At 45.1% G+C, this 12233-nt stretch overlaps 2 protein-coding genes across 3 annotated transcripts in view; one reads left to right on the top strand and one right to left on the bottom strand.

Annotated features, from left to right (window-relative positions):
• Window positions 1–218: 218 nt before the first annotated feature.
• Window positions 219–9306, bottom strand: ENY2 (ENY2 transcription and export complex 2 subunit). Its single transcript, XM_067537398.1, has 5 exons — window positions 9148–9306; window positions 6873–6968; window positions 4881–4951; window positions 1451–1525; window positions 219–464 (listed from the first exon to the last, which is right to left on the bottom strand). Exons 2-5 carry the CDS (start codon window positions 6938–6940, stop codon window positions 388–390), a joined length of 291 nt encoding a protein of 96 aa, XP_067393499.1. The 5' UTR covers window positions 6941–6968; window positions 9148–9306; the 3' UTR covers window positions 219–387.
• Window positions 9307–9563: 257 nt separating this feature from the next.
• Window positions 9564–12233, top strand: part of NUDCD1 (NudC domain containing 1) — a 139204-nt gene continuing 136534 nt past the window's right edge. Inside the window, exon 1 of one of the 2 annotated variants that reach the window (XM_067537396.1) lies at window positions 9564–9838. In XM_067537396.1, the coding sequence (XP_067393497.1) occupies window positions 9721–9838 (118 nt within the window). In that variant the 5' untranslated portion in view covers window positions 9564–9720. The remainder of the gene's footprint in view (window positions 9839–12233) is intronic. The other variant, XM_067537395.1, reaches the window with a different exon arrangement.

Below are 12233 nucleotides of genomic sequence, written 5' to 3'. Positions count from 1 at the left end.
TTCATCTGCATTTCTATTATATTTACACAAATTTTTGGAAGAGTGAATGTGTTCGTATTTAGTAGGTTGAGGTATTAAAAAATCATAAAAAAACATATTGACTTAATGTAATGGCTTAGTTTAGTGTAAAGTGGCAAAAGATACCTGGAAATTAACGTGTCACCAGCTTATAAACCTCTCAGTATAACAGAAAATAAGAGCCTTCAATAACATACATGTCCCCCAAAAGGTTTGGTTTTTATTAAAACAGCAAATTTAAGAAATTATTGCAGTGTAATGAAACACTTTTGTAACTAAACATACAAAAAATGAAAAATATATTCCAATTTCTGGCATGACTTACATAATACAGAAACAAAAATACTGTACTCAGAATTAACGTCAAACTTAAAGACTGGCATGTTGGGCAAGGAAGGTTCTTATTCTTTGTAAGAGTTCTTTCTTTACGCTGTCTGGTACCAAGGCTGAAATACAAATAAAAAAAGCTGGTAAGAAATAGGGCAAAACGACAAAGATATGCACATCAATGTAATGCAGTATAACATAAGTTGCCCCTGTAATTCTTTTGATGCATGATAGACTTTCCTAGAGCACCACCAAGCCAATTCAGCTAACAGAGGTGGTAAACTTGGAGCCATAGTCAATGATGCACACAGTCTCCTGTTGGGGTTGGAAAGCAGTTGCTGGCTGGCACAATCAAGAAGGAAATAACTGGAATACTTAGAAGGAAGGCTTTATATTTGGCAGTAGGTGGGATGCAATCAGCAGCAAAGGATCTGACTCACTTTTTAGTCTACTGGCTCAATTCTCAAACTGAAGAGCTAGAGGAACTATACAATAATGAACACCTAGGGTCCAAGAACAGGAATTTAGAAATTTCATTTCTGAGCATACTGAACAAGCATTTTTTTAAAGCAACTTTGACACTAGAGGTTTCCCAGATGGCCTGACTGGCTGTGGGGCGACTGAATGGACTGCAAAAAGAAGACTGTAACACAAAGCATGTTTCTTCATGAGATGTGAATTGTCTCTTTGCTCCTGCTCTTTTAGTGTTTCCCCTCAGATATCCCACTGCCTTGTTAACCGCGCCTCGCAGAGGTCTCCAGCCAAAATAACAGAGACATGAACACATCTCTCCCATACGCCACACACACAACCCTATTTATGTCAATGAAACCAATGGGACCATTTAATTGTTATGCAGATTTTTCTTCTTTAAAAAAAGTCAAAGATTTTTTTAAAATTCATGAGTCAGGACAGAAGCCATAAGGTTTTCATGGCAACATGAATTTACACATGTAGCCCATTTGTGGTTACTAATTAGGCTATTACATATTTTCCTCTTTATGCAATGTGGGCAAGTTATTGGTGCGCTGACAAAGTTTCTAGAGTATTTAAAAGTGTAAGATTAATATGGCATTCATAGTTTTTTGCATATTACTTTTCTTACCTCTACCTTTGGGAGTGATTTCTGCCACCAAGTCATCAACAGTAACATGCTCTAACCCCTTTTCTTTAATTACATCTAGGGGAGACCAAGAAAACCACCTGAATAATTTGAATCCAAAGATTACAATACAAAATCTGCATATGTAGATCATGCTATTAAATTATACATTTGTAATCCTACTTTGGATTTAATCTAATTCATATTATGGTGCTGAGATTACTATAGCAACGGGCTTGGTACAAGAACCTGAAAAGACAATCAATAAGTTCATTAGACCAACATTTGTCAAATCTGTACTCTATATACCAGTGATAGGCACTGTCTGGACATGTAGCACTGCAGCAATTATTTATAAATCTTTGAACTGCAACCAGAACAAGACTATAATTTCAGTTAAATATTATACTTAATGTTAACTGGAAACATAATGCATAGCTATAAAGATTTTAAGACAGTTAAAGAGATAAACACACCAATACTATACTGTCAATTACTCAGGAATATAACAGCAATTTAAAAAAAAACCCTTTAGACAGATTAGATCTATAGCAAACGTGCACAATATTTTCCCTGTTCAAGTTTTAGTGCTTTCATATGCATATCAGTATTATTTCTGAAAGAATCCCTTTACTTAAATATAGTAAATACTTTTGCAAAATGCAGAACCCAATGTTGAAATGAATCTCAACTTCGATTAGTATAGTCCTGTTCTGCTGGAATATGCTCTGTACTTTTAAATGAGGACTCTTGTAACTAATAGTGTAAAATGTTTCAGTTGAGAATAGAACTGAAAAATCTTAGCATTATAAACTACAGAAAAATGTACTTAAACTGCCATCAAATGTGCCATTTGGGCACAGTAAATCTGATCTGAAGAAACTTTAAAAAACAATATTCAAAGTAAGGCTTTTTTTTCTTAGCATCAAAACAATCATGTGCTGGCTTAGAAAGTTGCTAGCCCCCCATGGAAGCTGAAAGACCATTTTGGTAATAAGAGTTTTATCTATATTTAATATATTAACTGTTTACCATTACTATCAACACTTGAAAACAAAATTTTCATACTTAGCAGTTTCCTTCATCTGAGGCTATGGCTACACTGACGGCAGCAATCAGATCAATTTCTCTGGATCGACTGAGTGGTCAGTGAAGACCCGCTCAGTCGATCCAGAAATCGACGTTCTAAGACCACCTTCACAAGTGGCATAGTGCTGTGTCGACGGGAACACGGTTCCCGTCAGTGCAGTGCAGTGAAGATGGCGCAGAGAAGAGGAGCAGAGAAGTTGACGGGAGTTACGCAAGTTTTTTGAGTAGCTTGTATAACACTTCCGGGATTCGGTGGCAGTTGACGGGAAAGCGTAGACAGGGTCTAAGTCGGTGATCTTGTTTTCATGAAAAATTTCCACTAAAAGGAATAAATGCATAAATTCCCTCCCATACCACACATCTCCAGAATATATTTTAGTTGTCCAAGAAGGTATCAATGGATCTTAAAGAAATGGTCTAGCACAGACCATTATTTATGGCATACCTCTCTACTGCTGCTCTTGCTTTAATCTTCTTGTAATATGAAAATCACTAGTCAAAATGAAAAACTATATTGGAATCAGTTCTTTAGACGTTAGCAATCAAGCAGTCACACATTTTAGAAGTTCAAATATGGCAGACCTTGGTAAGTATAGTGAGGTCCAAATCAGAGGAAATTTCAAAAACTTTGGCTCAGCCAGACATGTCAAAATGCATTTTGAGCTACTTCGGCTGCATGAGAATTTGTGAACAGAGATACATCCAAGTTGATCCCATAAACCAGTGTTTCTCAACTTTCTAAGATGCAAGTACCCCGTAACTTCTGAAAATTTTAATAAGTACCTTAACACTCAATTTTCCACGGGATTTTATATTTATAGACTAATGTGAGCCATATGTTGGAAGAAGGGCTGAGTATATAAGGCTGTGATATGACAGATGTCAGATCTAGGTGTGGGTAGGGTTACCACCTTTACACCTGGGATGCACAACTCAAGTATGTACCTGGGCTAGAGGTGATGTTGGCCAAAGCTACGAGGCTTTGAGCGGCATGCCAATGCTGGAGAATATAAAGCACCGTACCAAATTTTTTGCCATAGATTTGAGAGGAGGAAGGGGTGAGAGAGACAGGAAAAGAGGCAACTGGTAAAATCTGGGTCTCTCATAGAGCAGTGAAATTGACAAGTTTTCTGGACACTGGGCTTTGAGCCAGGGAAGGGGGCTGCCACCTGGGCAAGTTGCAGACAGCTGCTGCCTAGCTGCCAGCTTGGGAGGTGGGCGACTACCACCCAATCCAAGCTGGGGCAAAGGAGGCTTCTGTGCCGGCTGGGACCCAGGAACGTGGGCAGGCGGCTGCTGCCCATCTTCCAGCCGAGATGCTGGCAAGATGCAGGAGGCTGCCACCGGGCTACCACCTGGGAGCTGGGACTCGGCAGGAAGCGGGGGGCCGCTGCCCACCTACCCCAGAAGCTAGCGGCTGCCGCCTGCCTCCTAGCTGGGAGCTGTAACCAGGTGGGAAGTGGGGGGCTGCTGCCCACCTCCCAGCTCAGAGCTGGGACCTGGTAGGAAGCAGGTGGCTGCCACTTGCCTCCCCCAAAAGCCAGTGGCTGCTGCCTGCCTACCAGCTGGGACCGGCCAGGAAGCAGGTGGCTGCAGCCCGGCTTCCCAGGACTGTGACAGCTGCCGCCCGCCTCCCAGCTGGGAGCTGTGACCTGGCAGAAAGCTGCCACGCACCTTTCCGAAAAGCCAGCGGCTGCCACCTGCCTCTCAGCTAAGACCGGGCGGGAAGCAGGCGGCTGCAGCCTGGCTTCCTGGGGATGTAGTGGCTACCACCCACCTCCCAGCTGGGAGCTGTGACCTGGTGGGAAGCGGGGGGCTGCCGCCCACCTTCCCGAAAAGCCAGTGGCTGCCGCCTGCCTCTCAGCTGGGAGCTGTGACAGGGCAGGAAGCAGGCAGCTGCAACCCTGCTTCCCGGGACTCTGGTGCCTGCCACCTGCCTCCCAGCTAGGAGCTGTGACTGGGCGGGAAGTGGGCTGCTGCCGCCAGGCTTCCCCGGAAGTCGGCAGTTGCTGCCTGCCTTCCCTTCTCTTCCCCCCCTCCCCGAGTACCCGCTGCCTGTGTCTTGTGTACCCCCAGGGGTACGTGTACCACAGGTTGAGAAACTATGCCATAAACCACCAAGGTGAATAAAGGTGTAATGGGAAACCATCCCATTACATAAAGCATTCATAACCTGCCTTGTCTGAGATGTTTTCTCGCCCAATAGCGTCACCTATATCTTATTCAAACTGACCTTCAGGCAGTCAAACTTTCATCTGGAACTCTTATTTGGCTAGAAGTGATGCACCTATTCTTCTATCTTAGGCAAAAACTAAGGATATTGAGTGTTGTTAACCTTAATTACCTTTACAGTGTGCCTTCAACTGATCCTTCCAGCCACATTCAATTAATTTGGCTCTCAGAAGCTCTTTAAGGCTGTAAAGATGACAAAATTAAACACACAAGAAGAAAAAGTGGTTCTAACAGCAAAGAAAGAATATTTCACTTCAAAGCAGATTACAAAAAATACATCACTGATATTTTCTCTCTCTCACAAAATAACTTTGTATACCCTACTGCTTTAAGTAACTGTAAGCCTTTGTATGCACAATTACACATTACTTCATTATGGGAAATAAAATAAGCTACTGTATCCTAAGGGATCCAAGATGGCCTGCTGTAAGAGTAAATGACTTTCAGCATAAGTAATGTGATATCAAAGAAACACTTGAAATTCTGGATTTGAAGTATCCAAAGTATGTTTTCATTGGAGATTTAAACTGGGCATTGAATATCCTACCATATTTTTATCATCAGAGAAGTCTGGGAAAGAAGGAATGTGCATGGTGTACACCTCATCTCAACACAATCAAAAAGTGCAGAACAAAATGACAAGGATTCAAGTCAGTTTCACTCTATTTTATTCCTTCAGCTATTGGTGAAGGAGCACAGGAACAAGCCTCCTTTACTCCAAAGGGGTACACTAAGTATTGATCCGCTTTCCCATACCTAAAGAGGTGAAGGAGAAACAAATTACAATAAGATGTGGTGAACTAGCCTAGTGGCTTAGCAGCAGAAATTTCAGTCCTCTCTTCCTAGGGCTGGCAGCCCACTTTGCCTTTGAGCATCCTCCTTTGCTCTAGCAATCCCGCATTTTTGACCAAAGGAGATGCACTAACAGGCTGAAGTGTTCATTCTAGTCCTCTTTGACCAGTCTGTTAAGACATAAGATGTTTGGATGAGAAAGGACAAGGTGGGGATTCTGAAAGACCAAAGAAAAAACAATGCTGGTAGCATTGCTGTTCTAGATATTTTGACTTCAGGAAAAAATTCTACTGCTCCACTGTTATATATAAACAGTACACAATTCTGATACAGTTCTTAGATTTTATTTGTGCAAAAATATTTCAGGGAAACAACTTCTCTACACTCCCTCTGCCAAAAAAGTAGATAAAATTTGTTTTACTCTGATTTAAGAGTAAACAATGTCTCAATATACTTTCAAGCATCCTAACAGCAAGTATGTCTTCTTTCAAAGCACTGACTATTCCAAAACATATAGTCACAACCAGGAGGGGAAGAAGCAAAAAATAACATGGCAGTGGTTCACAAAAGGTGACAATGGGACGGAAAACATCCATGAGAGAGGACCTCTCTCTTTCAAGGGTCTCAAAAAATGAAGGAGTCGGAGATCCACTGATGCAAGGAATCTTCAACTTAGAGCATTCTGAGGAAAAGGGAGAAAAAGTGCATAAAGAATGAAGGGTGAGAGAGAGGGATGAGGAAGAAAAGAGTTGAGAAAGCAAAGAACGTAAGTTCTGGGTGAGAAATTCCATTATCCAGTCTCTTCTGGCTACCAATTCACTGTTAACTATATAGCTGAAAGTCTAAATGAGAGATATTGATATTCCTCTCCCCTTCAGAAGCATGGGAGAAGAAATTCAAGCACAGGAAAAGGAAACTGCTCCTCTCCCTCTTGGCCTGAAAAAAGAATGAACTGCAATGTCTTTGTTTAACAGTGTAATTTTAGATCCATACAAAGAGATTTTCTGCATTAACAACACTGGATGAAGTGTTCACTTGGGATTTATAAGCCAACTTTCCCACCTATTGGTATGGCACCAACTTTTTTGTTTTAGTTAAAAACTGGCTGAGGACATTTATTTTTCCTTACTTTTGAATTTGAATTAAGTCTTCTTTACCTGTATAATACACAAGATTTTCCCAACTGTTTTGCAGCATTTGGAATTATAGACAGGATTTCAGCTTTTTTACTATTCAGGACTTCATTCATGCTTCATCACTTTATGACATTTAATGAACATACAAACCCATATAGAAAAAACAATCTACTTACCGTTCTCGTTCTCCTGTTTCTATTAATTTTTGGTTGATAGTTGCTCTCATCTGTGCATCTTTATTCATTTTGCAAACCTAGATTTCCACAGCAAATCTGTAAAATTATAAAACAAGATTTTAACAGCCTTCTTTACTAATCATTTGCAACATAAAAACCATACGGAATTAAATGATTAAATTTCCCTTATGCTCTGTACAGTCTGTTAGGCCTGGTCCCATAGTAGAAAATTAGGTAGGTTTATCTATGTCAGTCAGAGGCATGAACAATCCATACCCATGCGAGCACTGTTAAACCAACCTATGTCCTTGTACAGACAGTGCTAGATTGATAGAAGAATTCTTCCAGCAACCTAGCTACCACCTCTCAGGAAGGTGGTTACCTGTGCCGATAGGAGAAGCCTTCTCATCAGCATAAGTGATGTCTACACTGACACACTACAGTGGTATAGCTGCAGTGTTTTAAGTGTAACCGAGTCCTTAGTTTTTGTCATTTATTTAATTTACACAATTAGACAAGAGAAAGAGGTTAGCTTAATTTACTGAAGACAGTCACAATATGTCATCAATCATATACTGTCTACATCAGAAATACTGATTATCAAAACTCAGCAAGGTGATCACATGAGTGCACCTTACTGTCCTCACATCAATTCAGTAATTCACTGATGACCCAGTCAAATTATACATGATAATCTCTGCTTCTTGATTAACTAGTGGTTTCTGCATATTCACTTCCACTTTAAAATGTTGGTAAAAGGAGAAAAAACTGTCTCAGTTCTTAAAGTTCAGTACAGTGATGGTGTAGCCATAATGGTCCCAGGATATTAGAGTCAGAAGGTGGGTGAGGTAATATCTCTTGTTGGATCAACTTTTATGTTGGCGAGAAAAGCTACTGAATTTACACAGAGCTCTTCTTTAGATCAGAATAGCGCTATGTAAACTCAAAAGCTTGTCTTCCTCACCAATAGAAGTTGGTCCAATAAAAGATACTACCTCACCTACCTTGTCTCTCTACAGTTCTTAAATTTATTGACCCTAATTAGATTGCCAGATATTTTGATGAACGTATGTAGAAAACTTTTGCTACTAAATACCAGAGCTTCCTGTGATATGTACACACGATAATGTCTCCAACACTAAAGGTAAGGTAGAACAGATAAACCACTTGGTAGTTAAGGCCTTGTCCACACTAGAAAATTAAGTCCACATATTTATGTTCATAAAAGGACAAACAGAACTGACTTGAGCCACTTCATATCCACCGCTCTATCATCTTACCTTGAAATCTGATAGTTCAGATCTGATTTGAGGAAAGGCTGCTAACTGCCCTGAGCTATGAAGTGGTTCTAGGACAGTCAAATGAGAAACGAGACAACCAAATTCAGCTACTTTTGTGTCAGTCATACTGAGCTGGTAGCCCCCCCTCTCCTCCCTGTGTAAGGATGCAAGGGCCATCACAGGTGCTGCAGCACAGATTTAGCAAAGTGGAGGGGTGAGATATTACAAGATGAGAAAAGCTGAGTTTCAGATAACATTCAACCAAAGGGCCTTTGTACCTTTCCCCTTCTAAAATCTCTCCAGGAGCAAGGCAGAGACTCCGCAGCACATCTGATAGAGGGGGAAAACCACCACCACGCCCGAGTGACCCACCTCACTCCCAGAGCAGCAACCAGACCCCCGACTCCGCAGCACCCCGGCTGCTAGTTGCCTGTCTTCTCCCTCCCCATCCTCCACCATCAGCCAATGATCAGACCTTTCTCTCGCACCCCACCCCACCCCGTGACCCGCTCTCTGCCCACCCCTCCGCCACCTAGTGACCCGCCCTCTCTTCCCATCCTCCAGCTAGTGGCCGCCCCCCGGCAATAACCAGAGACCGCTTCTCCCCAGTGGCCAGACCCCGCCACCCCTTTTCCCCGGGCTCTGTGGGCCGAGCAGGCGGAGGACGGTGCACCCACTGCGGGGGAGGGATCACCACAGCTCAGCCGCCCGGCCGGCCACGCCACGGCAACATGGGGCCAAGTCAAAGCTCGGCCGGAGTCCGCAGCCAGCCGACGGCTGCCCCCCGAGCCGGGCTGGTCACCACGAGCAGCTCCTGGCCTCCCTCCCCGCGAGCCGGGCTGCGCCCCACGCCGGGGAGCTCGGGCCTGGCCCCAGAGCCCGGAACCCAAGCGCGCAGCGCGGGGATGTCGGGCCGAGCCCCGCGTCTCCCCGCCCGCTGTGAGCGGGACGCGAACCCCGCGGCGGGTTCGCGCGGAAAAGCCCCCAGGACTCACCCCGCGGCGGCGCGCCCAGCCCTAAGGCAGGAAGAAGAAAGCGACGCCCGCCCCCAGTGGCCCCACCCGAGCGCCGCGCCCGCGAGCGAGCCGAGCTCCGTCCAGGCCGGCTGTGAACTGAGCTGAGCTGAGCTGGGGACTAGGCTGCTGCTGCTGCTGCGACTGGCTGGGCCTGACCAATGCGCTGCCCCGCCCCCTGCGCACGGGGGAGCCTGGGAAACGGAGGGCGCGCCCCCTCCCTCAGTTTAAAAACTACAACTCCCAGTATGCCCCACGGTCTGGGCGCTCGGACGTGCCCGTTCCCTTGGGGCCTAGAACTACAATTCCCAGCGTTCGGGGCGACCGGCAGCCGCAGCCCGGCGCGGCCGGAGCCCTAAGACTACTACTCCCAGGGTGCTCCGCGCGCTCGGTACGCTCGTTACCTGAGCCCGTGACGTCCCCTGCTCTCCCAGCTCTGGCTGTCTGGGAGCCCGTGGTCCACGCGCGCGCGCCGCGCTCGGTTTGTTACACCAGCTTCCTTCCGAAAAAACTTTCCCTCTCGCCTCGAGTCGGCTCCCGGCTCCGCGGGCCCGGATGGAGGCGGCGGCGAACTGCTCCCTGCGGGTGAAGCGGCTGCTCTTGGACCCCAAGTTCGAGGGCTACAAGCTCTCCCTGGAGCCGCTGGCCTGCTACCAGCTGGGGCTGGACTCGGGTGAGGGACGCGGCTGTGGAACGGCGGAGGGGCAGGGGAGGCGACTGGGAGGGGGTTGCTCGGGCTCCTGCGGGAGCCCCTGGGCGGCAGCGCTCCGGATGCTGCTGGGGCCAGGTCTTTCCTTGCGGGAGCCGCGTTTGTTTGGCCCTTCTCCCCGCCGCGGGTTGCGTTGCTCCGTCCCAGATGCTGGCCCCCAGCCGGAGGTGGCTGCTCGTCCGTGGAGGGCGAAGTTATTCCGGCTCCAGGTGGCTGGCCAGCTGCTCTTGTGCTCGCGTCTCCGGCAGGGTAGGGGCTGGGTAGACGTTCTTCGGGTGCGTGGGCAAAGCCCCCCGCCGCGCAAAGCACAAGGGGAGGCTGGCTGAGACGCTTTCAAGGAGCCTGTTCCAGGTTTTGGTGCACTAGCCTCAGAGCCGTGTCTACCGCACAGGCGGAGGTCGCCTGTGTCGGTCAGGGGGCCTGCGGTCCTTGACTGATATACCTGTGCTGGCAGAAAACTGCAGTACTCCCGGGGTAGGCCTGGGCTTTCATTAGGGCCCCTGTCCGTCTTCAGGTCATTTTTGAGATCTGACTTTGGGGGTTTTTAGCATTTCGTCCTTAATATTTCATTAACACGTGGTTATGGTACTCCCCTTTCCCCATACAGATACATCAAGAGTGTAGTAATCTCTTGTAGAGTGGTCTTTGGAGCCTGCACTGTGCGCCAACTTTTTATCAGCCTTTTTCTAATAGGTGTCCTGATGACTTTGAAGCCCTCAGCTCTTCTGGTTTGTGGAAGAGCTAAGAAACCACATTTCCTTCCTTTCCCCCCTCTGAGACTTCTGACATTGTGTTTGTCTCCAGGCCTCCTGATTTCTGTTGGCAGAGATGTTTCTGTAAACTTCCTTCAGCCTATATTTTTTTTTTTTGGGGGGGGGGGGGGGAGTCCTTGGTGAATAGCTCCAGTGGCTGTCTTTTTAGCCTGGGTAAGATATGAACAGCTGCAGGTGAAACTGACATGTTCTTTCTTAGTTGCAAAGTTGCTCACAGAACAGCAGCTCTGAAACTGATGTTGAGGCCTTTTAACCTCACTCTTTTCTTGCCTGGGAATGTTATGAGTAGCAGTAGAGATACAAGAACTGCCTGTATGCAGACCCTAGTATTGCCAACCTTAACTGTTTAAAGATCATGATATGGACTTGAAAATCATAAGATTATCCTAAAAATTCATGACATTTTCAAACCAAATTTGGGGTTCTTTTGATTTGCCTTTTGGTTTTTGAGCCTGTATGGCTCACTTTTTCAAGCTTTGTCTCTGCAGCCATAAGGGCTAGAGATGTACTCTATTTTTTTTTTAATGAAAACTGAGATTTTTATATAAAATGGCTATAAACTGGAGTTTTAAGAAAAACACCAAATGTTATAGGACTTTGGATAAAATCAGAAAAATTAGCATCACTGAGACTTTCCAAGAGATTGCTGCATTGGTTTATATCTGGTTAATATTTGAAAGGTTACCTGCATAATCAACAGGGCTGTTTTTTTGTTTTTGTTTGTTTTAACTTAAAGCTTGAATTTTACAAAATTTGATGTTTCAGGCATGGAAAAAAACTTGCCGGTTGTCATTGTACTATGGTTAACAGTGCCTAGAGGCATCAGTTGGGGATCAGAGTACCATTGTGCTAGATGCTGTACAAACAGCAAATAAAAATAGCTCCTGCCCCAGAGAGCTTGCAGTCTAGGATTCATGTTTCAGGGCATGTCTTGTAATAAAACATTAATCGTGTTGTCATGGGCAAGACATCTTATTGATCAGTTTTATAAGCTAAATAATAAATTATTGATTCCATGCTTTGTAAATGTTTCATAAATAAACATTTATTAGGATCATAAAGTGCTTTTATAGGTTATAAATTAACTTTAGAAGCAAGACTTTAATGTTCAGCCCATGAGAAGAGCATATGTAGTTTTATTTGATGGTTTTGGAGTAGCTGAAATGTAAGTCCCTGTGTAGTTTTTATTAATTTATATTACAGTAATGACCAAAATATGATAGGTGCTGTAAAGTAGAAAGACAGAGACCCTGCCCTGAAAAAGTTGTAATCTGAGTGCTTGATCTTGCCTTGCAAACCATCCGATGGATCCTGTGCCCATGAGTCCTATTAAAATCATGAGGTGGACTCAGGCTACGGCTAAACTGACGGCGGCAAAGTCGCTGCCGTCAGATCGATTTCTCTGGATCATCTGAGCGGTAAGTGAAGACCCGCTCAGTCGATCCAGAAATTGACATACTAAGACCACCTTCACAAATGGCGTAGCGCTGCGTTGACAGGAACGCAGTTCCCGTCGGCGCAGTGCAGTGAAGACAACGCGCAGAAGAGGAGCGGAGAAGTCGATGGGAGTTATGCAAGATTTTTGC

Source organism: Emydura macquarii, unplaced genomic scaffold, assembly GCF_026122565.2.
Source record: "Emydura macquarii macquarii isolate MOO-44397 ecotype Brisbane River unplaced genomic scaffold, CSIRO-AGI_Emac_v2 contig_383, whole genome shotgun sequence".
Lineage (NCBI taxonomy): Eukaryota > Metazoa > Chordata > Testudines > Chelidae > Emydura > Emydura macquarii.
Note: the sequence above shows the minus strand (reverse complement) of the source record. Positions and strands in the feature narration are given on the sequence as shown.

Bases quoted from the DNA above. Each gene is read 5' to 3' on its own strand.
- ENY2 (XM_067537398.1), bottom strand. From the start codon at position 6,940: ATGAATAAAGATGCACAGATGAGAGCAACTATCAACCAAAAATTAATA. The intron at 4,952-6,872 runs GTAAGTAGATTG...TCATCTTTACAG, and splicing joins GAAACAGGAGAACGAGAACG to CCTTAAAGAGCTTCTGAGAG. The intron at 465-1,450 runs GTAAGAAAAGTA...TTTGTATTTCAG, and splicing joins AATCACTCCCAAAGGTAGAG to CCTTGGTACCAGACAGCGTA.